General features: G+C 39.7%; 2 protein-coding genes across 3 annotated transcripts; both read left to right on the top strand.

Moving 5' to 3' along the window:
* Window positions 1-944: 944 nt before the first annotated feature.
* Window positions 945-3,268, top strand: LOC311067506 (trypsin-3-like). Of its 2 annotated transcripts, none has more exons than XM_084089414.1 (6): window positions 945-1,013; window positions 1,303-1,387; window positions 1,604-1,757; window positions 2,344-2,603; window positions 2,822-2,958; window positions 3,044-3,268. In XM_084089414.1, the coding sequence occupies exons 2-6, from the start codon at window positions 1,348-1,350 to the stop codon at window positions 3,191-3,193; spliced, it is 741 nt and encodes a 246-aa protein (XP_083945540.1). In that variant the 5' UTR covers window positions 945-1,013; window positions 1,303-1,347; the 3' UTR covers window positions 3,194-3,268. The 2 variants fall into 2 exon arrangements, with proteins under 2 accessions (XP_083945540.1, XP_083945541.1); XM_084089415.1 differs by having other exon boundaries at window positions 954-985.
* A 691-nt stretch (window positions 3,269-3,959) lies between these two features.
* Window positions 3,960-20,134, top strand: znf576.1 (zinc finger protein 576, tandem duplicate 1). Its single transcript, XM_084087968.1, has 10 exons — window positions 3,960-4,117; window positions 9,411-10,083; window positions 10,564-11,085; window positions 11,596-15,050; window positions 15,181-15,385; window positions 16,911-17,069; window positions 17,186-17,275; window positions 17,363-17,549; window positions 17,638-17,845; window positions 18,460-20,134. Exons 2-10 carry the CDS (start codon window positions 9,471-9,473, stop codon window positions 19,699-19,701), a joined length of 6,681 nt encoding a protein of 2,226 aa, XP_083944094.1. The 5' UTR covers window positions 3,960-4,117; window positions 9,411-9,470; the 3' UTR covers window positions 19,702-20,134.
* Window positions 20,135-20,375: the final 241 nt, after the last annotated feature.

Genomic DNA, 20,375 nt, shown 5'->3' with positions numbered 1-20,375 from the left:
TATAAATAATTATAAGTATCTAAACCAAACACTCTCCCTAACCATAATTCTATAATAAGTACATATTTAATTAATATGACTCAGTAAGAACAATGTTACTACATCATCCTTAAAATAAAGTGTCACTAAAATTAATTGTTTACATTCATTTAATATATTAATGTAATCCTCCACATACGGATGCTTGTGTGATTGGATTATTTTAGTTATTAATTCAACAATGGAACAAAACAAAGCATGGGTTAGACTAACTATTGACATGCAGCAGGTTACAGGATATCAAAATAGATGTTGTTCCTCAAACCTATAGGCAAGGCAAGGCAAGTTTATTTATATAGCACATTTCATACACTACGGCCATTCAAAGTGCTTTACACAGAAAGGAATTAAAATAATCACAATATAAATACAAAAATAAAAATAAATCAACAAACATTGATTAGCCATTTTCTGGCTAATCACCAGGGAATGCTAGGTTGTCTATTCTGGGAACCAAAAATTGTTGGTATATGCAGTCAGAAATATGTTTTTTGCTTCTCACAACTTTTGTGAAATTCTTTAAAAAATGTATTGCTATGGGGGAAACATGGAGAAGGTGAACTCCTCATTGGGAGAAAGGACACTTTTAAGGGAAAGAATCAAGTATAAGTTATAAAAAATAATAATTGAGGGGCAATTAATGATTTTGATCAAGAAGAGAGAATGGAAAAAGAATAAGAGATAATTGGTGATGAGGATGACAACTATTTACCTGATAGGGAATCATCTGACTAGTGACTCCAAGTCATCAGATGAGGAACAAGAGCATTTAGATGAGGCACAGATAAAGAATTAGAAAGAACAGGAAATTGAGGGGAGACTGGGAGGTTTTTGAAAGTGGGAGTCTGGGCTTCATGTGCATTATATAAGCCATGCAAGTGGGGAAGATTGTATATCCTTTTGGACAAGGTCATTGAAGATTCAGCTGACTGAAAGATATTGCAAGGTACTTGTTAACATCTGAGATCAATACTGTAAGTATTTGCTTTCTCATTGTGTAGTATTGGTTGGGTTGTGTACATATTGTGCACAGCTCAGTGATATATTGTGAAGGCTTGGCAGTTTTCCTTTTGTATGATTTATTTGTATGATAATAACTAAATGTTTCAGTGACCAAAGTCAGACTTGATGACACTCAAGACAATTAGATGTCTTTAAAATATTATTATTATCATTTTGTATTTAAATGATGTTTTCCGTTGAACCCCTTGTGTTTCCTGCATTATCACTTTAAAACATTAATGCTGTTTCTGAAATTTGCAGGATCTTTCTTTTGTCTGAATGTGAGCACTTCTTTCCTCTACTACAATGAAGACTATTATGTTTGCTTTGCTGGTAGTGGCTGTGGGTATGTAGATCTCTCTTCATACTTATTGTTTTCAATGTTTTACACTGTCCTATAGCCTACTGCCTATCTTTAACCTTAATATGATACAACATTTTACTGATACATACATGTTTACTGATCATTATTAAATGGTAAAAATGACAGACACAAATATCAAAAGCATGCACCGTATGAAAAATTACACGTCTTTTTTAAACAAATCTCTTTTTTTTCCAGTTTGTTGCACAGGTGAGCTAATCATTGGAGGTTATGAATGTCTACCCCACTCCCAGCCCTGGCAAGTCTACCTTACTAACGATGGGGAACGCTGGTGTGGAGCATCTGTGATTAATGAAAGATGGATTGTTTCTGCTGCTCACTGCGAGATTCTGTGAGTATAACTATATCCTCACTTTATTTACTTATTTATTTAAAAGATGGGGGTTCATTAACCAACCCACCACTGGCATCCAATGTCAGCTTATAGCCCTAGTTTTGTAAAGCCTATTATTTGAAAAGTATAGTGTACCGTTTTTTGTTTAAATTGCCTCTTTTCTGGATTCACTCTCAGAAAAAAAGGTACAAAAGCTGTCACTGGGACGGTACCCTTCAAAAGGGTTCTAATATGTACCATTTAGGTACTAATATGTACACTTTTTGTACCAATATGTACCCTTGAGGGACTAATATGCACTCTTTAGGTACAAAGGTGTACCTTTTGAAAAGGTACCGCCACAGTGACAGCTTTTGTACTTTTTTTTCTGAGAGTGTTCAAGGAGTAACCACGACATTTTTCTTTACCATTTAGCACACTAGTGCGAGAGTATTTATTATTGTCTTGACATAACAATAATGTCTCTGAGATTTAAGTATAAAACCCATTTGAGACTATCCATAGCAGTATTTTGTAGGATGGCAATATTGCTGGTAAAAGTTATATTAGAGCCCAGTAATATATGAGTTTTTTTGTCAAATAGAGCTTCTCGTCTTACTGCCCACCTGGGAGAGCACAATGTCTCCATTGAAGAATGCACAGAGCAGCGGATCAGGGCAGAGAAAGTGATTCCTCACCCGGACTATAATGATTTAACGTTTGACAATGATTTTATGCTGATCAAGCTGAAAGAGCCTGCCATCTTCAACCAGTATGTGCAGCCAATCCCTCTGGCAACCAGTTGCTCTTGTGAAGGGGAGCAGTGCTTGGTTTCTGGATGGGGCAATCAGATCACCACTGGAGGTGAGATGGCTAAGTAATAAAACTTTTCTTTATTAACATTTGATAAGGTCCGTTCTTAAAGCATTGCATTCAAAAGTTTAGATATGTAAAAGTTACACACACACACACACACACACACATATATATATATTATATATATATATATATATATATATTTGTTTGTTTTTTGTACACATATATGTATATACATAGGTCTAGCTATTTTTTTTTTTTTTCAGCTGACTATGCTTCTACGCTGCAGTGTTTGGATTTGCCTGTACTGTCAACGGCGCAGTGTGAGGGTGCATATGGATCGCTCATAACTGAAAACATGTTCTGTGCTGGATTCATGGAGGGAGGCAAAGACTCATGTCAGGTATGTCATTGACGTAGTTTTTATCTATATGTCTGTTATATATTTTCATAAAGACTTTCTTTTAATTTCCCCATTTTTTTCTCAGGGTGATTCTGGCGGTCCTGTGGTGTGCAATGGGGAACTGCGAGGAGTTGTTTCCTGGGGTTATGGCTGTGCTCAACGTTGCTATCCTGGGGTTTATGTAGAGGTGTGCCGCTACACTGACTGGGTCAAGTCCACCATTGCTAACAACTAACTGTTTGTTTAGCCTGGTTTACAGGATAATTTTCCTTGTTTTATCTTGAAATATCTCAAATTAAATTCAGCTTGAAACATGCATGAGTGTATTTGTGTTATATTTTTAAATGGACAGTCAACATGAAACGGAAGTCTCAAACAAAACAAAAAAAGTAGGGAGGAACTTGATTTTTGACCATAGGGAATTGATTGGATCGCCGTGGTTTACTAATTGATCAATCTCATGTGAGTGACAGGTTGCCCCGCCCTCACACCATGGAAACACATCATCAGAGAAGAAAAGAGATGTTGTTATTTTGATTAAAGATTATGAGGCCACATGAATATAAAAAACAATAATGAGCACGGATAAATCATTTATATTAAATAGTGCAATATTCCATAACTGTGAAAACACTGAAAAACTATTTTTTTGTAAAATGTAGACATTATGACGCCTAGTGATAAATAGCCCAGATATGCTATTTAAATATATGTGAACTTATTACCAAGCATTACCCATATTGCTGGAAGATATGATACAGTTGTAGTAACATTGCTCAGTTGACAGTGCACAATACATTTTGATTGTGCAAAATACATAAAATGCTTGTGTGACCGCAATGTCCAATAAAATCAACCGATATCCACAACATATACAAATATCTTTAACCTACCTCTACATTGTGCCTCATCAGTGTTTTTTTGTTTTGTTTTGTTTTCTGAGGAACTAATAGGCTATTTATTTTAAAGACTACAACATTCTATTTTTGTGAACTACAACTCCCACATATAGAGTCTCTGCGTGACGTCACACAACCTGCATCCCAGTGTTGTGATATGGCGACCTCGCATAAAGCCCGTTAGATAAAGGCGCAACCAATGGGTTATCAAGAAAATACTGCATTGGAAAGATGCTGGGAGAAAGAAAAAAATTAAATCGGTGAGTTTGGGGCTTCTATTAGTTAATACAGAGCTATGCAGTCATACCTTTCTGGCTCTGCACACAACCACGCACAGACACGCGCCATATAAGAGGCAGTTTTGCACACAATGGGTTAGAACAGCAAAGCCGCATATTAGCGAAACATTGAAGGATATAACCACTGCACGAGTGAGAGTAAACAGCTATTTTCTTGTAGTCGTCTTTATTTCGACTTCCCTTTCATTCGTTGTTCAGCTTATTTTAACCCTGCACAGTGGGCTGTGTGACCGTGTCTCAAAACCTAGTGGTGATGTACCTTCATAGACGGCAGATTTGTGACATCAGTATCCACTTGCACTGGATTCTTTGTTTCGTACACCATACCTAGAAGACTTCTACATTAACTTGTTACAGTTTGATTGATGTATAGTCCAAAATCACTTTCCGTTGTTTGAATTAGCCTACTGTGCTCGAATGTGTTCCAGAAAGGCTGTCAGTCGGGTAGTGGTGGGGATCGTTCATTGACTCTTTCTGTAGGTTACATCAATACAAGAGAACATCTTTTTTTAATCATTGAAACATTAATTAATTCAACCGATTCGATTAAAAACACTGATTAATTTAGGAGTTGATCGTAGACGCAGCCAACCTCAATGTTCAAACACCATCTTTATTTTTTAGCTGAACTACAGCTAAACTACAAAATGCTGCCTTCGGAGTATGCATTCCAAGGTAGGAAGGCATCAAGGCACGTCCGTATCCAATGTTAGCTTCACTTCCTGTCTCCTGAGATACCTTCATCTGATCGATTTTTGAAGGCAGCATTGATGTATCCTTCGCTGCCTTTGGTATCCTTCGCTGCCTTTGATATCCCACAATCCTGTGCTTTCCATTCTGTTACAGTTGAGCCAAAATTAAAGATGGCATCTGAAAGTCACAGTTGTTGTCAAGTTTGTGTAATTGTACATTTTTGACCAACATTTTCTACTAGTGATGTCATTTCTAGAAAGAAATTAATATTGTAGCTATTAAATATTTGCTTGGTTATCACCAAAGGCAAAGCTTGTTGTATATCATTAAAGGGTACACCCACACACAGCAGACAGTGACAGGGAAACTGAGTACATGTGATTACCTGCATTGGTCTTCTTCAGGTTAACCCATACAGTATATTTGTGATTTATTTATTTTTTTGATTAAGATTAAAATGTCTCCACGATCTGCTTTTAAAGAAATATCGTAGTATCGTGCTACAGTGTGCTATATCAGTTGTGGTTTTGGCGCCTCTGTCCCAACATACTGTACAATGCGACCTACATTCACATCACGTGTTAACACAGAGGTTGAGTTACACTCACGCGATACTGCAATTCACAAAAGTTCATTATTTGCATGTGCTTTAAAGCCTTGCTGGTTAAACATTTATTTCGCTTACTGATGCGCTGTTCTAACAGGCACTTTTCTGAGAACATACAGCCAAAGCGCACATCTAAAAGCCTGTCAAACAGCGCCTGGTTACTGTTTCCGTGCCGGTGTGTCCGTGTTGGTGTGTCCGTGCAGGTGTCTGTGTCCGTGCCGGTGTTAGTGTGTCTGTGCCGGTGTTCGTGCCAGAGACGGTGACCATGACCGTGCAGTTGTGTCCTTTTTGGTGTGTCTTTGTTGATGTGTCCGTGTCGGTTTCCGTCCCAGTGTCCATGCCGGTGTCCTTGCAGGAGACGGTGCTGGCGTGTCCTTGTTGGTGTGTCTGTGCCAGTGCTGGTTTCCGTGCCGGTGCCCATGCCAGTCTCCGTGCCGGAGTGTCCGTGTTAGTGTCCGTGTTGGTGACCATGCCGGTGTCCGTGACCATGCCGTTGTCCGTGTCCGTGCCGGAGACGGTGACCATGCCGGTGTCCGTGTCCACGCCAGAGGTGGTGACCGTGCCGGTGTGTCTGTGCTGGTGTGTCAGTGACGGTGCCGGTGTCCGTGCAGGTGTGTCCATCCCAGTGTCCATGCCGGTGTGTCCATCCCAGTGTCCGTGCCGGTGTCTGTCCGAGTGTCCGTGCCGGTGTCTGTCCCAGTGTCCGTGCCAGTGTCTGTGCTGGTTTCCGTGGCAGTGTCCGTGCCGGTGTGTCTGTATTGCCAGTGTCGGTGCCGGTTATAACAGCAATTACAACATTACTGTAAACAATTTAACCAAGGCAACACCTGTGGTATTACTTTATCTAAAAAAAAGAAAGTTAACAGTGACAGTCAACAGAGAGCTTATATCACTTACAGTGAGGAAAATAAGTATTTGAACACCCTGCTATTTTGCGAGTTCTCCCACTTGGAAATCATGGAGGGGTCTGAAATTGTCATCGTAGGTGCATGTCCACTGTGAGAGACATAATCTAAAAAAAAAAAATCCAGAAATCACAATATATGATTTTTTAACTATTTATTTGTATGATACAGCTGCAAATAAGTATTTTAACACCTGTCTATCAGTTAGAATTCTAACCCTCAAAGACCTGTTAGTCTGCCTTTAAAATGTCCACCTCCACTCCATTTATTATCCTAAATTAGATGCACCTGTTTGAGGTCGTTAGCTGCATAAAGACACCTGTCCACCCCATACAATCAGTAAGAATCCAACTACTAACATGGCCAAGACCAAAGAGCTGTCCAAAGACACTAGAGACAAAATTGTACACCTCCACAAGGCTGGAAAGGGCTACGGGGAAATTGCCAAGCAGCTTGGTGAAAAAAGGTCCACTGTTGGAGCAATCATTAGAAAATGGAAGAAGCTAAACATGACTGTCAATCTCCCTCGGACTGGGGCTCCATGCAAGATCTCACCTCGTGGGGTCTCAATGATCCTAAGAAAGGTGAGAAATCAGCCCAGAACTACACGGGAGGAGCTGGTCAATGACCTGAAAAGAGCTGGGACCACCGTTTCCAAGGTTACTGTTGGTAATACACTAAGACGTCATGGTTTGAAATCATGCATGGCACGGAAAGTTCCCTTGCTTAAACCAGCACGTCAAGGTCCGTCTTAAGTTTGCCAATGACCATTTGGATGATCCAGAGGAGTCATGGGAGAAAGTCATGTGGTCAGATGAGACCAAAATAGAATTTTTTGGTCATAATTCCACTAAACGTGTTTTGAGGAAGAAGAATGATGAGTACCATCCCAAGAACACCATCCCTACTGTGAAGCATGGGGGTGGTAGCATCATGCTTTGGGGGTGTTTTTCTGCACATGGGACAGGGCGACTGCACTGTATTAAGGAGAGGATGACCGGGGCCATGTATTGCGAGATTTTGGGGAACAACCTCCTTCCCTCAGTTAGAGCATTGAAGATGGGTCGAGGCTGGGTCTTCCAACATGACAATGACCCGAAGCACACAGCCAGGATAACCAAGGAGTGGCTCTGTAAGAAGCATATCAAGGTTCTGGCGTGGCCTAGCCAGTCTCCAGACCTAAACCCAATAGAGAATCTTTGGAGGGAGCTCAAACTCCGTGTTTCTCAGCGACAGCCCAGAAACCTGACTGATCTAGAGAAGATCTGTGTGGAGGAGTGGGCCAAAATCCCTCCTGCAGTGTGTGCAAACCTGGTGAAAAACTACAGGAAACGTTTGACCTCTGTAATTGCAAACAAAGGCTACTGTTCCAAATATTAACATTGATTTTCTCAGGTGTTCAAATACTTATTTGCAGCTGTATCATACAAATAAATAGTTAAAAAATCATACATTGTGATTTCTGGATTTTTTTTCTTAGATTATGTCTCTCACAGTGGACATGCACCTACGATGACAATTTCAGACCCCTCCATGATTTCCAAGTGGGAGAACTTGCAAAATAGCAGGGTGTTCAAATACTTATTTTCCTCACTGTATATAAAGCTTCAATGACTACGTTTACATGCAGCCAATAACCCGTTCAAAACCGGAATATTAGCAATAACCCGGTCGCGCACGGCCATGTAAACACCGGCAAAAACCCGAATATGCTCATATCCCGGTTTTTAAAAACCCGAATATGATCCCTGGGGTACCCCTTTTCTAACCCGAATACTTGGTCATGTAAATGCGTATCGGCATATCCCCATCAAAAGGAACATTGATTTGTGTTCTGCACATGTTCTATTCGCAAGGAATCTTGGTCTCTTAAGTAGAGACGGCGCATACAAAAACCCGCGTGCAGTATACCGGAAGTAAACAAGAAGTAGAGGTAAACATGGCAAGACGCAGCACAGCACCACACTTTTGGAGCGAGGAGGAAAGCGCAAACAAAGGCGATCGCTATCTGCCCCGAACTATTCATTATCCGCGTGTTGCTGCTGTTGTTGTTGTCTTTGGATACAGGAAGAAGAATCGGAAATGACGCATATTGCGTCTTAAGGTTGTCCGTACGTCCAGACGCTAACCGTGCGTCGCCGTTTACATCGGGATATTGCCAATTGATTACAAATTCCATGTATACAGGAGTAACTCTCTCTGCTCACGCATGTAAACGGGTGGTTTCGAATGTTTCAGAAACCCAAATAGTGACCTTAACCCGACCATAACCCGAATATTGACAGCTTGTAAACGTAGTCAATGATCTGGATTGGTATTGGTCGATCGTGATGATGAGAAAATTAGTTGTCCGTATAAGCTGCAAAAATCCTGATCGGAGTATCCCTAAAATGTATACTTTTAATTCGTGAACTTTACTTAATTGCATTTTCTCGTTATGGGAACCATGGAGAATGGGGCCTGAAAATATATAAGAATATATATTAAAAGATAGTTCATAGGAGAAGGCCCTGTTTCTGAGAGTGAACGACCAGTTGGATGCATAGCCATAGAAAATACAGTAGCAGAGAGAAAGCAGACAGAGGCCATGGCAAGGTTAAAGAAAAAGTTTTGACTGACCACTTATGTTTGGTTAATGTTAAATGGATGCTGATGCATGTCATGTATAACTGTAATACATTTGTGCAATTAGTTAGGCTGATTATTCACCAAAAAATAATTGTTTATTTAATCAAATGTGAAGCATTTACACTTAAATACATTGTGGGCTTATTTAGAAAACAGGTGGGCTTAAATTATCTTGTCAAGGTTGAAATTACAAAGCAATTTAATTTAGTCACTTTATGATGTTTTGATGAAGGATTAATATTACAGTCCCACTTTATTAGAAGTGTGTTTAAATATCTTTAAGAAACTTAGTTATGATGACTGAGCTTAATTGACACACTTCCTCTACCATGATAATGATTAAAGATATTTACATTGTACAATCTATGTACCTGTACTCTTACCTTCATTAGTTAACCTGCATAATTTCTTTCTATTTTAGGAGAACTTTAGAGATCTGAGTTCAATTGTACATTGAGTTTCACACCAGAAGTTAAGCATCATGGAACATGCTAATGACCCACTCAGTGAACCATCTGCTCCTGAAGCAAATCTGCACAATGAGCACCTTTCACTTTCAGACCACCCGTCTCCTTTGGAAGCACCATTAGATAGTACTGTACATGGAATAGAGGCTACAGAGAGTACAGATCAAACCAGTGGTCTTGAGTTGAAACTGGACCTCTATGTCCCAGCACCACCAATAATAGAACCTATAACCCCCGTAGAGGAAACAGTGGAGCACTGTGCTTTTCCTGTGGCAACACAAGATGACAGCACACAACCTGAAGCCGTTATAGAGGAAACAGATGAAACTGCTGATGTTGAAGGATTGCATTGTGAAAATCAGTCAAGTCTGGCTGAGTCGAGTTCAGATACTGTGACAGAAGTGGAATGTGAGCGTGCATTCAACGAATCTGGCTCATCAGACTCGAATGCTGCAAGTTGTGTGCCTGAAGAGCCCATGAGCTCTAATGAAACACCAAAAATGTGTGCCAACACTAAATCATCAACTGGAAGTACAGCACACAATGCCGACAGAAAGAACATCCCTCCAAAGAAGGACAAATTTAACCCTCTAAAACTTGACATGGCCAAAGTAATACCTCTCACCTGTAAGTTTTTCAACACTTCATGTCAGAACGTGTGTTTTCCTAGAAAAGCCATTGTTATGGTCCTCATATATTTATAAATGTATGAAATCAAAATTTATATTGTTCCTTAATGCATGCTACTGGTCTTATTTTGAAGGATTAAATTGTAAGAAAAATAATAATCTAAATGTCATAACTAACTCGTTCTGTGATTCACTTCTCTCTGCTGCAGTTAGGCCAATCATTTTCAGATCTTTCCCTTCCAATATGCAATGCTCGCTTTTCACAATACGATCAACAACCATTGTATAAAATCAAGTCACACCCTACACTTTTTATTTTTTATTCAGTAGCCATTTTACTTAGAAAACGTCACAATTGCGGTAGTAAAGTCTATAACAAAAGTTTCATGTCTGTTTGAAGTCAAGTACAATTTTGTTTGCTCTAGCTATTTGTTCTTTTCTAACATGCATTGTTTTGTTTTATCACACTGACTTCTAGCATCCCAGCTCTCACTTCAATGCCTAGAATGTCACATCATCTTCAGTGACTCCAAAAGCAAAGATCGGCACCTTAAAATGAGCCACCCTGCAGAATATCAGCAGAGCATGCTGGGAGATGTTCTCTTTACATGCTATGTTTGTGATCAGCATTTCACCTCCTCCACAGAGCTCATGGCCCATCAACGCACACACACTGGTAACGAGCGGTTCAAGTGCCCGTTCTGTAGTGAGGCCTTCTACCAATCCTGTGAGCTAACAAGTCACAAAAAAAAAATTCACTACAGCAAACATGGATACACCTGCTCAGAGTGTGACAAGCCTTTCAAAACCTTTACTTTGCTCAGATACCACCAACGGGTACACACAGCGGAAAAGCCGTATGTTTGCTCACACAAACACTGTGGTAAAAAGTTTTCTGCATCCAAGTCTCTTCAGAACCACTTAGAAAAACATCACAAAGAAGATACCAAAGGTGACCAGACAAATGCTTCAACCACCACAAAGAAAAAGAGAACTAAAGGTAAATGACCAAAACATTCCGTGTATCATTCATTCAGTCGTATTTTAATTTAATATTGAAAGTATAAAAATGTGAAAAACCTTTTTCGTTTTTATTTTTATTTAATTTTTTTATGAAAAACAAGAATTCAGTTTGATTTTTCATTTAGGGGTAGAAAAATGAATAAACTGTTCGAATATTTGATCTCGGCACATGGGCAGTAATAAAACTCCCTGTCCTCTGATTGGTCAGCCGAAAATCAAACCGTGCCATCATCAATTGTTCCTCAGTTCTGCGCAGCAGAATAGCTGTACGGATTCTTAACGCGGTTATTGCAACTACAATTCACCTTGATGAGAAATCAAACAACCAGACTAACGAACCGTACCGGGGCAGAGCCTAGATAGGGCTGCTAATAATGATTTTCTTTCATCACTTAGAAATAAAACATGATTAGAAGGATTGTTAAATGAGAATGTTGCTGTGCTGACCATGTGATTTATTTATACTTTTAATTTTGTTTTTCTGCAGGAACAAATGAGAGAAAATTCCCATGCTCACAGTGCGATGCAGTCTTCAAGACTTCTAAAGCACATCTTCTTCACATCAAAAATAATCACTCTCAAGAGTCACAAAGTAGCACTGTGTTGGTGCCACAACCAAAACCACCTGGACTTACTATGACACAGACAGCAAATGGACAACCACAGACTCTGCTCATTGAGACCCTCGGACCAGCACCACCGCAAATGGACAAGCTGGATGCTGAGCAAATTAAAAGACTAATTGAGAAACTTGGAAATGTACAGAAAGTAAATCAGTTGGTTATATTGCCTTTGCAGCCACAAAGCTTTGGGTTACCCCATCCACAACCATCAATGCAACCATTACATGTGAATTTTACTCAATCAACCATTCAGCCAACACTATGTGAACCATCTGACACAGGCCCATCAAAAGCAGAGCAAATTAACCTCCAAGTGTCAGCAGAGATGGATGATTTGCAACAAAAGGAAACCGTTCTGTCACAAGAGGAAACCATTATTTCATCAGAAAACTCAGAGAACCAAGTAGCACCTGTTAAACTGACACAAACAGAGGCCCAAATGCAAATGGATGAAATTCACCTTGAACTTATACCAATACAGACTGAAACTTCGGTTTTGCTGGATCAAACACCTTTACAGTATGAAACGTCACAGAATGACTCGGTGCATGAACTTTCACATGCAGCAGAGGAACATATTCCAGAAACAAACAGTGAACCACATTTAATTCCTCAACCTGAAACAGCAAATTCTCATCAGAGGACAATGGAAAAGGACAATGTTCCGGTCGACACAGTAAAGCCTGATGAGACCGTTACCAATGCAGAGACAGCATGTCCTACTAAAATTCAAGATTCAATAGACTTGTCAGTGGAATCAAACTCACAGGTAGTGAGTGAACAGGGTGATATAAGCAAATTAATTAAGCCTCAAGAACTTAAGCAATTCCAAGCTCAAAAGGACCAAGTTGAGTCAGAGAAAGAACCATCCATGATGGAACCACAATCTCAGTCGGATTCCCTCAACACTGTGCAGAAAAACACCTTAATTGACCTTCAACAAAGCTCTGTGCCAACACCAGACCAGACTAGAGCCAATTTACAGGATTGCCCTTTTGTTCAGAAGAAAATTCCAACAAAGAAAAAAAGATCTAAGAAACAATTGGCTGACAAACTAGAGACTAAGGAAGCAAGTAAAGTATGTGATGGCCAGGTAGCACCTACCAAGAAAATCAATACTTCATCAAAAGTGATTACTAAGAAAAAAGAAAAGACAAAAAACAAAAAGCTTGTTGTCAAATTTGGACCAAGCGAGAAGAAAAAATCCTCTAAACCGAAGGTAATAAAAACATCTAAAACCAAACAAAAACAGAACCAGCAAATTAGTGATCAAAACCAAGTGCCTATTTTGTCTCAGCATGACAATAAATTGGATTTTAACCAAAAAGTGCAAAAAGATAAAGTAAAGGGGGTTGAAAGTCCTTCAGGAGTAGCAGTGAAGTCAGTGGGTCAAATGAATAATGCAACAACAGACACTGTTTTGGTGGCACCAGAAGCAGCACAACAAGGGAAACTTCAGAAGAGAAAAATTAAGAATCAGGACAATTTGCTCAAGAAGGCACAGTCGGTCCAGGAGGTCCAACGAGATGAAACACTGGTACCTGTGCGAAAGAAAAAGAAGCAGGGTAAAACACCTGAAGACGATTGTCCCAAGAAACCCAAGGTTAGAAAGACCCAAAATAATAATTTTAAGAAGAATTGCCAAAAATTACCAAAGCATAAGGTCACAAAGGCAAAATCCAGACCTGATGTTTTAGACGTGCCTCACATAGAGAAACAAGCTCTGCTCTTATTAAAAGGCCACAAGCAGCCTCAGCTGAAGGTACACAAGTTGGATGCTACTGAACTCGAGAAATCACCCCCAAGTAAATGCAATAAAAAGGTACTGCAAAAAACAAAAAAAGCACCTAGGAAACCCTTGAATGTAGCACACCAAAAGAAAGTAAAATCAGTTCAAAATAAATTGGTGGAGTATCACGGAGAGCCCTTGTCTTTTGAAATGTCCTCTGTTGAGAACAGCCATGGTTCTGTGTCTACGAAGCCCAAAATTGTACGGAAACGCAAAGCGCCTACAAAAATAGACCAGGAAATTGCATTGAGCCCTCCATATTCTCAGCTTACTCTTGGGTGCCAGGACTGTGGGAAGACATTCTCAGAAGTGTCTGCTTTACAGGAACATATGGCAGCCTGGCACTCCGCTGGAAAGGAGGCTTTCCCGGATGAGACAATTGTTGTTGTTAAAAAACGAGTCATGAGACCTGGTCCTAATGAAAAGCATATTTCACCTAATGTCTTTGAAATTCAGGTTGCAACAGATTGGGATATGGAGTCTGAGGTGGGGGAGATTGTGGGAGAAAGACTATCATTCCCAGCATTAAGTCCGTCTCCTTCTTTGACACTTGCTTCTGGTGGTGTTGAAGGAAAGCAACAAGAAGGAGACAAATATATTGAGGGAATTGTTCCTGAACCTGAGCAACCTCCTGAGAAAAATCCTTTAGAAGTTTGCGAGAACCCTTCACAGATGTCTACCCCAGCCTTAGTCAAAAGTATCGTGCCCCAGGAGCTACCTGAAAATGCTAATGAGAGTGTGTCAGAAAAAGAACAGAGCAATGAGGTTGGGACCATCACAGAAACTTCTTGCACTGAACTCAAAGATGCATTGGAGGAAGAAATTAAAGAAGAACTGCCCATAGGTGTCAATTTAGTCATGATTGGAGACCAAAATGAGGACGAGAACCATAACACTCAGATAAATAACATTTCAGGTGTCTCTCAAGAGCATGAAAATGAAGAAAGCAATCCAGGTCCTCAGACTCAAGAGTCTGCAAGAGATGCTGATGAAGTATTACCTCAAAAAGTTCTTACTGAACCAGAGATAAAGCAAGAAGAAGAGGAGGTACTTGTACGGAGAGTTGATGATCAGAAAAGAGTGATGGGAGGACATTCTGTGAAAAGGGGTAAGAAAGGAGTTGGAAGAAGCCAGGGCAAGAGACCGGTTGGAAGAAGAACTAGCACAGAAAACAAAAGTAAAAAGGACATTGAAGGAAATAAGGATCCACAAGAATGCCAAGTGCTCTATCATATGTGTGTACTTGATACTCCAGAGAGAAAGAACAAAGAAACGGACAGAAATGAAGTTAATGCCTCTGAAACTTGTCAACCATCGTCTTCTGAGGAGGCTCCTGAGGAACAGGTAGTTTTTGAGTTGGACTCTGTTACCACAAGTGTAATGGACATTGTGAACTCTGAAGATGGATCATTCGAGACATCTAGAGAGCTGGTTAGAGATGGCAGCTCTCCTGGAATCATATTGGAAAAATACTTGACAGCACGTGAGAGAAATATGGAAAATCCAAACACCCAGAGTCAGATTAGACGGGTGAGGTTTTCTGCATGTTTTTCAGACTTTTTAGATGTTTTCCTTCAACATTTGAATAATAACTTTTAAACCCCTTATATATTGTGTCATGTAAAGTATTGTATGTGTGTATTGTGTATTCTCATTAAAGGCAAACTCCAAGTTGGATGCCAATAAAGTGACTTCAGCTTGCACATCTTCTGACATGAAAATAGAAGAACGTTCTTCAAATTTGTCTCAGAGTTGTTCGATGCGTGGAGTGCAGATGTTTATTGTGAAAGCAGAAGACCATTTGACTACGAATGAGATGTTTCAGGCACTCCAGCCTACAGATCCTCATCGTGTTGCATGTCAAGGTCAGTTTTACCTAAATGATTCGACCTTAATTATTTGTTAGTCTCTGTTCTAATACAGCAGTATCAAGAAAATACATTTAAAGGAGCTGTATGTAAGAAATGTATTTCAATTAATCATAAAATGGCCCTGATATGTCACTAGACATTAATAAATCATGTTCATTTCAAATACTTATATCACTGACAACAGTAGTACGGCCAGGATATTGTCATTTAAAAGGTGAAGTTGCAGCCCTCAACTGATGTTGATGTTGTCATCTTGTGTTTTGGCCTGATGCCCCACCCTCCACCTATCTACCAATCACGAAGTCAGTAGTGTTTCGGCATCCGGGTTGCCAGCTCTGCTCTAGTTACCACAGCTACGTAGCAGCCTACGTTCCTGCTGGATCCTGCAGCCTATCTGGCAACCTCGAGTCAGGGGGGAGGGGGAGGGGATACACCGCTCTACAGTAATTTGAAAGTGATTGCAGTACCAGTTTTGGCCACAATCTTACATACGGCTCCTTTAACCAGATGTTATCTGGTGCAGCTTGTTTGCAAATGTTTGTCTATAGCTGCGTTTCCACCGAAATTACCCAGAACCTGGGTGGTGATGGCGCAGTGGATAAGACACATGCCTTTGGTGTGAGAGACCCGGGTTCGAATCCACTGTGAGACACCAATGTGTCCCTGAGCAAGACACTTAACCCCTAGTTGCTCCAGAGGCGTGCGACCTCTGACATGTATAGCAATTGTAAGTCGCTTTGGATAAAAGTGTCAGCTAAATGAATAAATGTAAATGTAAATGTAGAACAATTTGTCCCAGAAACTTTTTTACTAGGAACTTTTTTCCCCCAGACCTGTTGCTAGCCACGTTTCCACCGCGGTCTAAAGTACCGTGAAGATTAGGCAAATAGTCCGGTGACGTAGGACTGCACGCGACTTTACAGTTCCCACTGGATTTCATCCTCTGAATTTAAGGTTAATAAAGCCTGAACCTCGTCGTCGGTCCATTGGTCGTATTTTTTAAACTCCATTGTTGATTAGAATAGCAGATGACTGTTACTGCACGCACGCACCAACAGATGGTGGTTGAATAAAATGCTGTGTGGTGTCAACCAATCAAAATGCGCCATGAATTCAACCAATCAGCATGTTCAGCGCCCAAGTCCCACCCCTGAAAGTTCCTGAACTTCGAAAAAGTACTACCTCGCAAGCAGAGACTTTTGGAGGGTGAAATATTTACCCGGAACTTCATTTAGACCCTGGTTCCTGTGGTGTAAACACACAGAGTACCACCCCAAAGTTCCTAGTTCCTGGGGAAAGTTCCTGCGGTGGAAACTCGACTTACTTAAACCCTTCACCACTTTTTATTTATTCATATTACTTTGATGTTACATACAACATTATTATTGTTTGTTTTCTTTCTTTTTTACTTTATTTATTTTTGATAATACAGCCTTATCGTTTTTTACTAAATGTATTCTCATGAACCCTTTCTGCAACATTTTGTATATAAAAAAACTATTTTTTATTCCTCTTGCAGATAAGAACAGAGATGGCACCTCTTCTGACTCTCATGTAGTGCCCTTGCAGACCTACAGCAAGCAATGTATATTTTATCCTGTTAAGGAGGAAGAGCGAGAACATTTAGTGGAGCCTCCTCATGCAGAACATGCATGCTTAGATTCGGGGGAGCTTGCAGGTGGGGGACAAAATTCTGGATTTTATAAGATGTATTTAAATCATTTAATTTGGAATTATTTGCAGTATCAAATACATTTGTTTTGCATGTTATCACTAATCAGTCGTAATACATAGGGGCTTCATCTGGAATTGAAGAATGTGAGGAAATCAGTGTGGATTTGGTACAAATGGACATGCAACATCTGCACACAAACTCTGAAGAGGGTAAATAAAAGAATAGTCAGGTTAATGATTTGATGTGTGGTTTATTCTGTGAGCTCAGTTTGAGAATGTGCTATATTGTCTTTGTAGGTGGTGTTAGTGCTGAACAGCAGAGAACCCAGAGCTTTCTAGAATTTCTCTCTGATAATTCAGACACAGAAGATGCCGATAATGTCCATTCTGAACCAGAAGCTGAAACCATTGTGATGTCCTGTTACCATGGAATACAGTGTAATGATACAGTACATCAAAAGGGCACAGAGAGATGTGGCAGAACGTGAGTGTTGTTGGCATAACATAAGATACCAGGTATGCCAAAATGCTGCCATCAATCTTTAAAAGCTGTGTTTTTATCTCTTCTTTAGAACCTTGGGTGCCTCTCCAACAAGGCACACAGAACCAGAAAGACAGCTCAACTGGAAGCCCATTAACTATTTTAATCAGTATTTTAGTTTGGACACGTGGAATGAAATTTCTGTCTGTACAAGGCAAACATCAAAACTGGCAAACCCTGTCACAGAAAAAGAGGTTGCACAGTATGTGGGAATCCACATTGCAATGGGAACTCTGAAGGTTAGTCCTAACACAAGTGCATGACAACATCTGAAAAATGGATAACATTTTCCTTGACATTTTAGTCATGGAAAAAAGATTTCAAATGGTCAAGAAACTGTAATGTGAATGGATTTGACTTTATATTGTTTTGCACATTTTTACTGCTATGTGAATTTGTCAAATACCTTGAACAAAAACATTGCCCCTACATGGTAAATGATTTACAGTTATTTATTGCTCATTTTATTTTCCTGGGTTAAGCATCAGTGCAAGGTTTAAAAAGTGTGCATATATATAAACAATGCTTGTGTCTTGATTGTATTTATTTGTCATGACCCATGTAAAAAAAAAAAAAAAAAAAAAAAAGTTGTGGAAAATATATTTCCAAGTTCAGATTTTAAAATGATGTTAAAAAATATATACATAATTGTTTTTCATATGGTTCATTTAAATGTAATTATAAAATATTCCATATGTAAATATATATTAATATATGGATAATATATATAATAATAATAAAAAAATATTTTTGTCATATCAGTGCTGTCACCATCTTATTGTTATCTTATTGTATCTTATGGTTACTTTTTCATAAACTAAACTGAGACTCTCTCTGTTTTCCTACCACAAAGTTCCCCAGCACAAAGCTCTACTGGGAAGACTGCACACGAGTACCTCTGATCTCCGATGCCATGACGGCTTCAAGATTCTGTGAGCTCACTCGTAAAGTGAAGCTGGCCAGTTCTGGTGGAGATTCCATGGAGATGAGTAACGATCAGCAGTCTGAAGAAAGTAATCGAGACCAGCCTGGACAGAGTAATGAAGTGCACAGTAATGAGGAGGCACATAATTGTGCAAACTCAAAGGCAGATAATTTGTGGAAGGTAATGCCATTGATTAGAAGAGTTCAAGTCGGTTGTCGGGCACTGAAGCGAAATGGAAGCTATGGGGTCGACCAGTACCCCCTTCCTTTTCAAAGACACCCAACCCATTCATTACTTCACACAGTTGTTGTAAGTGGTGGAGGGTTGGTTGTGGACTTCAACTTGAGTGCAGATGACTCCAATAGAGAAAATGTAGTGGAGAAAATGGTCTCTAGGGGTAAAGACAGAAATGAAGGGATGGTGTTTCTTTGCAAACCAGAGCTTTCCACACCTTCTATGCTAGAGCATCTTTTAGAGGCGGGTGTGCAAAGCGCTGGCAAGGTTGGTGGGGCAAGAGGGCAAATAGGTGACGAGTTTGTGAGCTCAGATGGAAAACTCAAACTTTTCAGATGTCATCATGGCTTTATCCTTTCTGCAGTGGTAAAGGAGAAGCCGCGCTCAACATCTCTTGTCAGTGGCTTTGAGCGAGCGATTAAAGCTGCGAATCTTAACCGTGACTTGAGAAGTCTTTATCGCACTCCATGCACAAACTCAGCAATCAGTGGTTGGCCACATTCTGTTCTCTGGGACTTGATCGATCTGGTGTTGGTAAATGCATGGATACAGTATAAGCAAGATTACAGTCATATTACAGATCTGTTATCACTTATGGCATTTCGTTTGGAGGTGGCCAAAGCACTGATTCTCTCCAGTGGCTTTGATGCTCAAGACTCATCACCCCCCTGCCCTCCTGCTCCCAAACTACATGGCCCAGATACAAACTCAAGACCTTCTCAGGTTCTTGAGAGCCCTTTGCCGGATGTACACACACGGTACGATGGCTTTGGCCACTGGCCAGAGCAGCTAGCAGAGGGCGAGGAGGCCAGGAGGTGTAGATTTGGAGGCTGTGAGAGAACATCACGTGTGCGTTGTCTCAAATGCTGTGTGTTCCTGTGCATTTCTCGGAACCACAACTGTTTCCTGAAGTTTCACAGTCAGGGGTCTTCATGAGGATTACAGGCTGTGAACATTTACTCATTTACATAAATATGATGGTTAATTGTTAAGTTATTGCTTACCATGACTCATGACAAACCATGAGCCACTTATATCTATTCTTGTCCAGGTTGTGTAGTTGTTACACAATTAAACCCATTTGGATGTATAATGAATGTTTTATTGTGATTGTTATATCTTCTTTTTATGTAGATACTTTTAAGATTTAAGTATCATCTTTTTATGAATAATATTTTATTGTATTTTACACCTAGCAAACAGTAGATCATGTCCTATGAATTATTTGCTTTTTATTTCCTAAAAAGGAAAAGTTCATGTTTAGAATGTGATGTTTTCATTTCATAATTCATTACTATGGTTCCTGCTCATTGTGCATTGTGAAATCATCTTCAATTTATTTGTGTGAAATAAAAGCTTTTAAATTTTATAGTATGGGCTCAATCTTCTTATGATAGCCTAAACACTTTAATGCATTTAAATAATATATAGATTATAGTATATTTATTAGCATTGCATATGCAATTATTTTACATGCGGGCTACAAAATTAACAAAATTATCTAATTTTAGAAGCGATTGACTTATTTTGCATGGCAAACAAGGCATTTCGATACCTGTTCTGCTTTTTCATAAACACAATGGAAAGTACAGCGGACGCCTTGACACGTG

This window comes from Abramis brama (assembly GCF_963993115.1).
Source record: "Abramis brama genome assembly, chromosome: 17".
Classification (NCBI taxonomy): Eukaryota; Metazoa; Chordata; class Actinopteri; order Cypriniformes; family Leuciscidae; genus Abramis; species Abramis brama.
The sequence above is the reverse complement of the archived record's forward strand: the minus strand, read 5'-3'. Positions and strand labels throughout refer to the sequence as shown.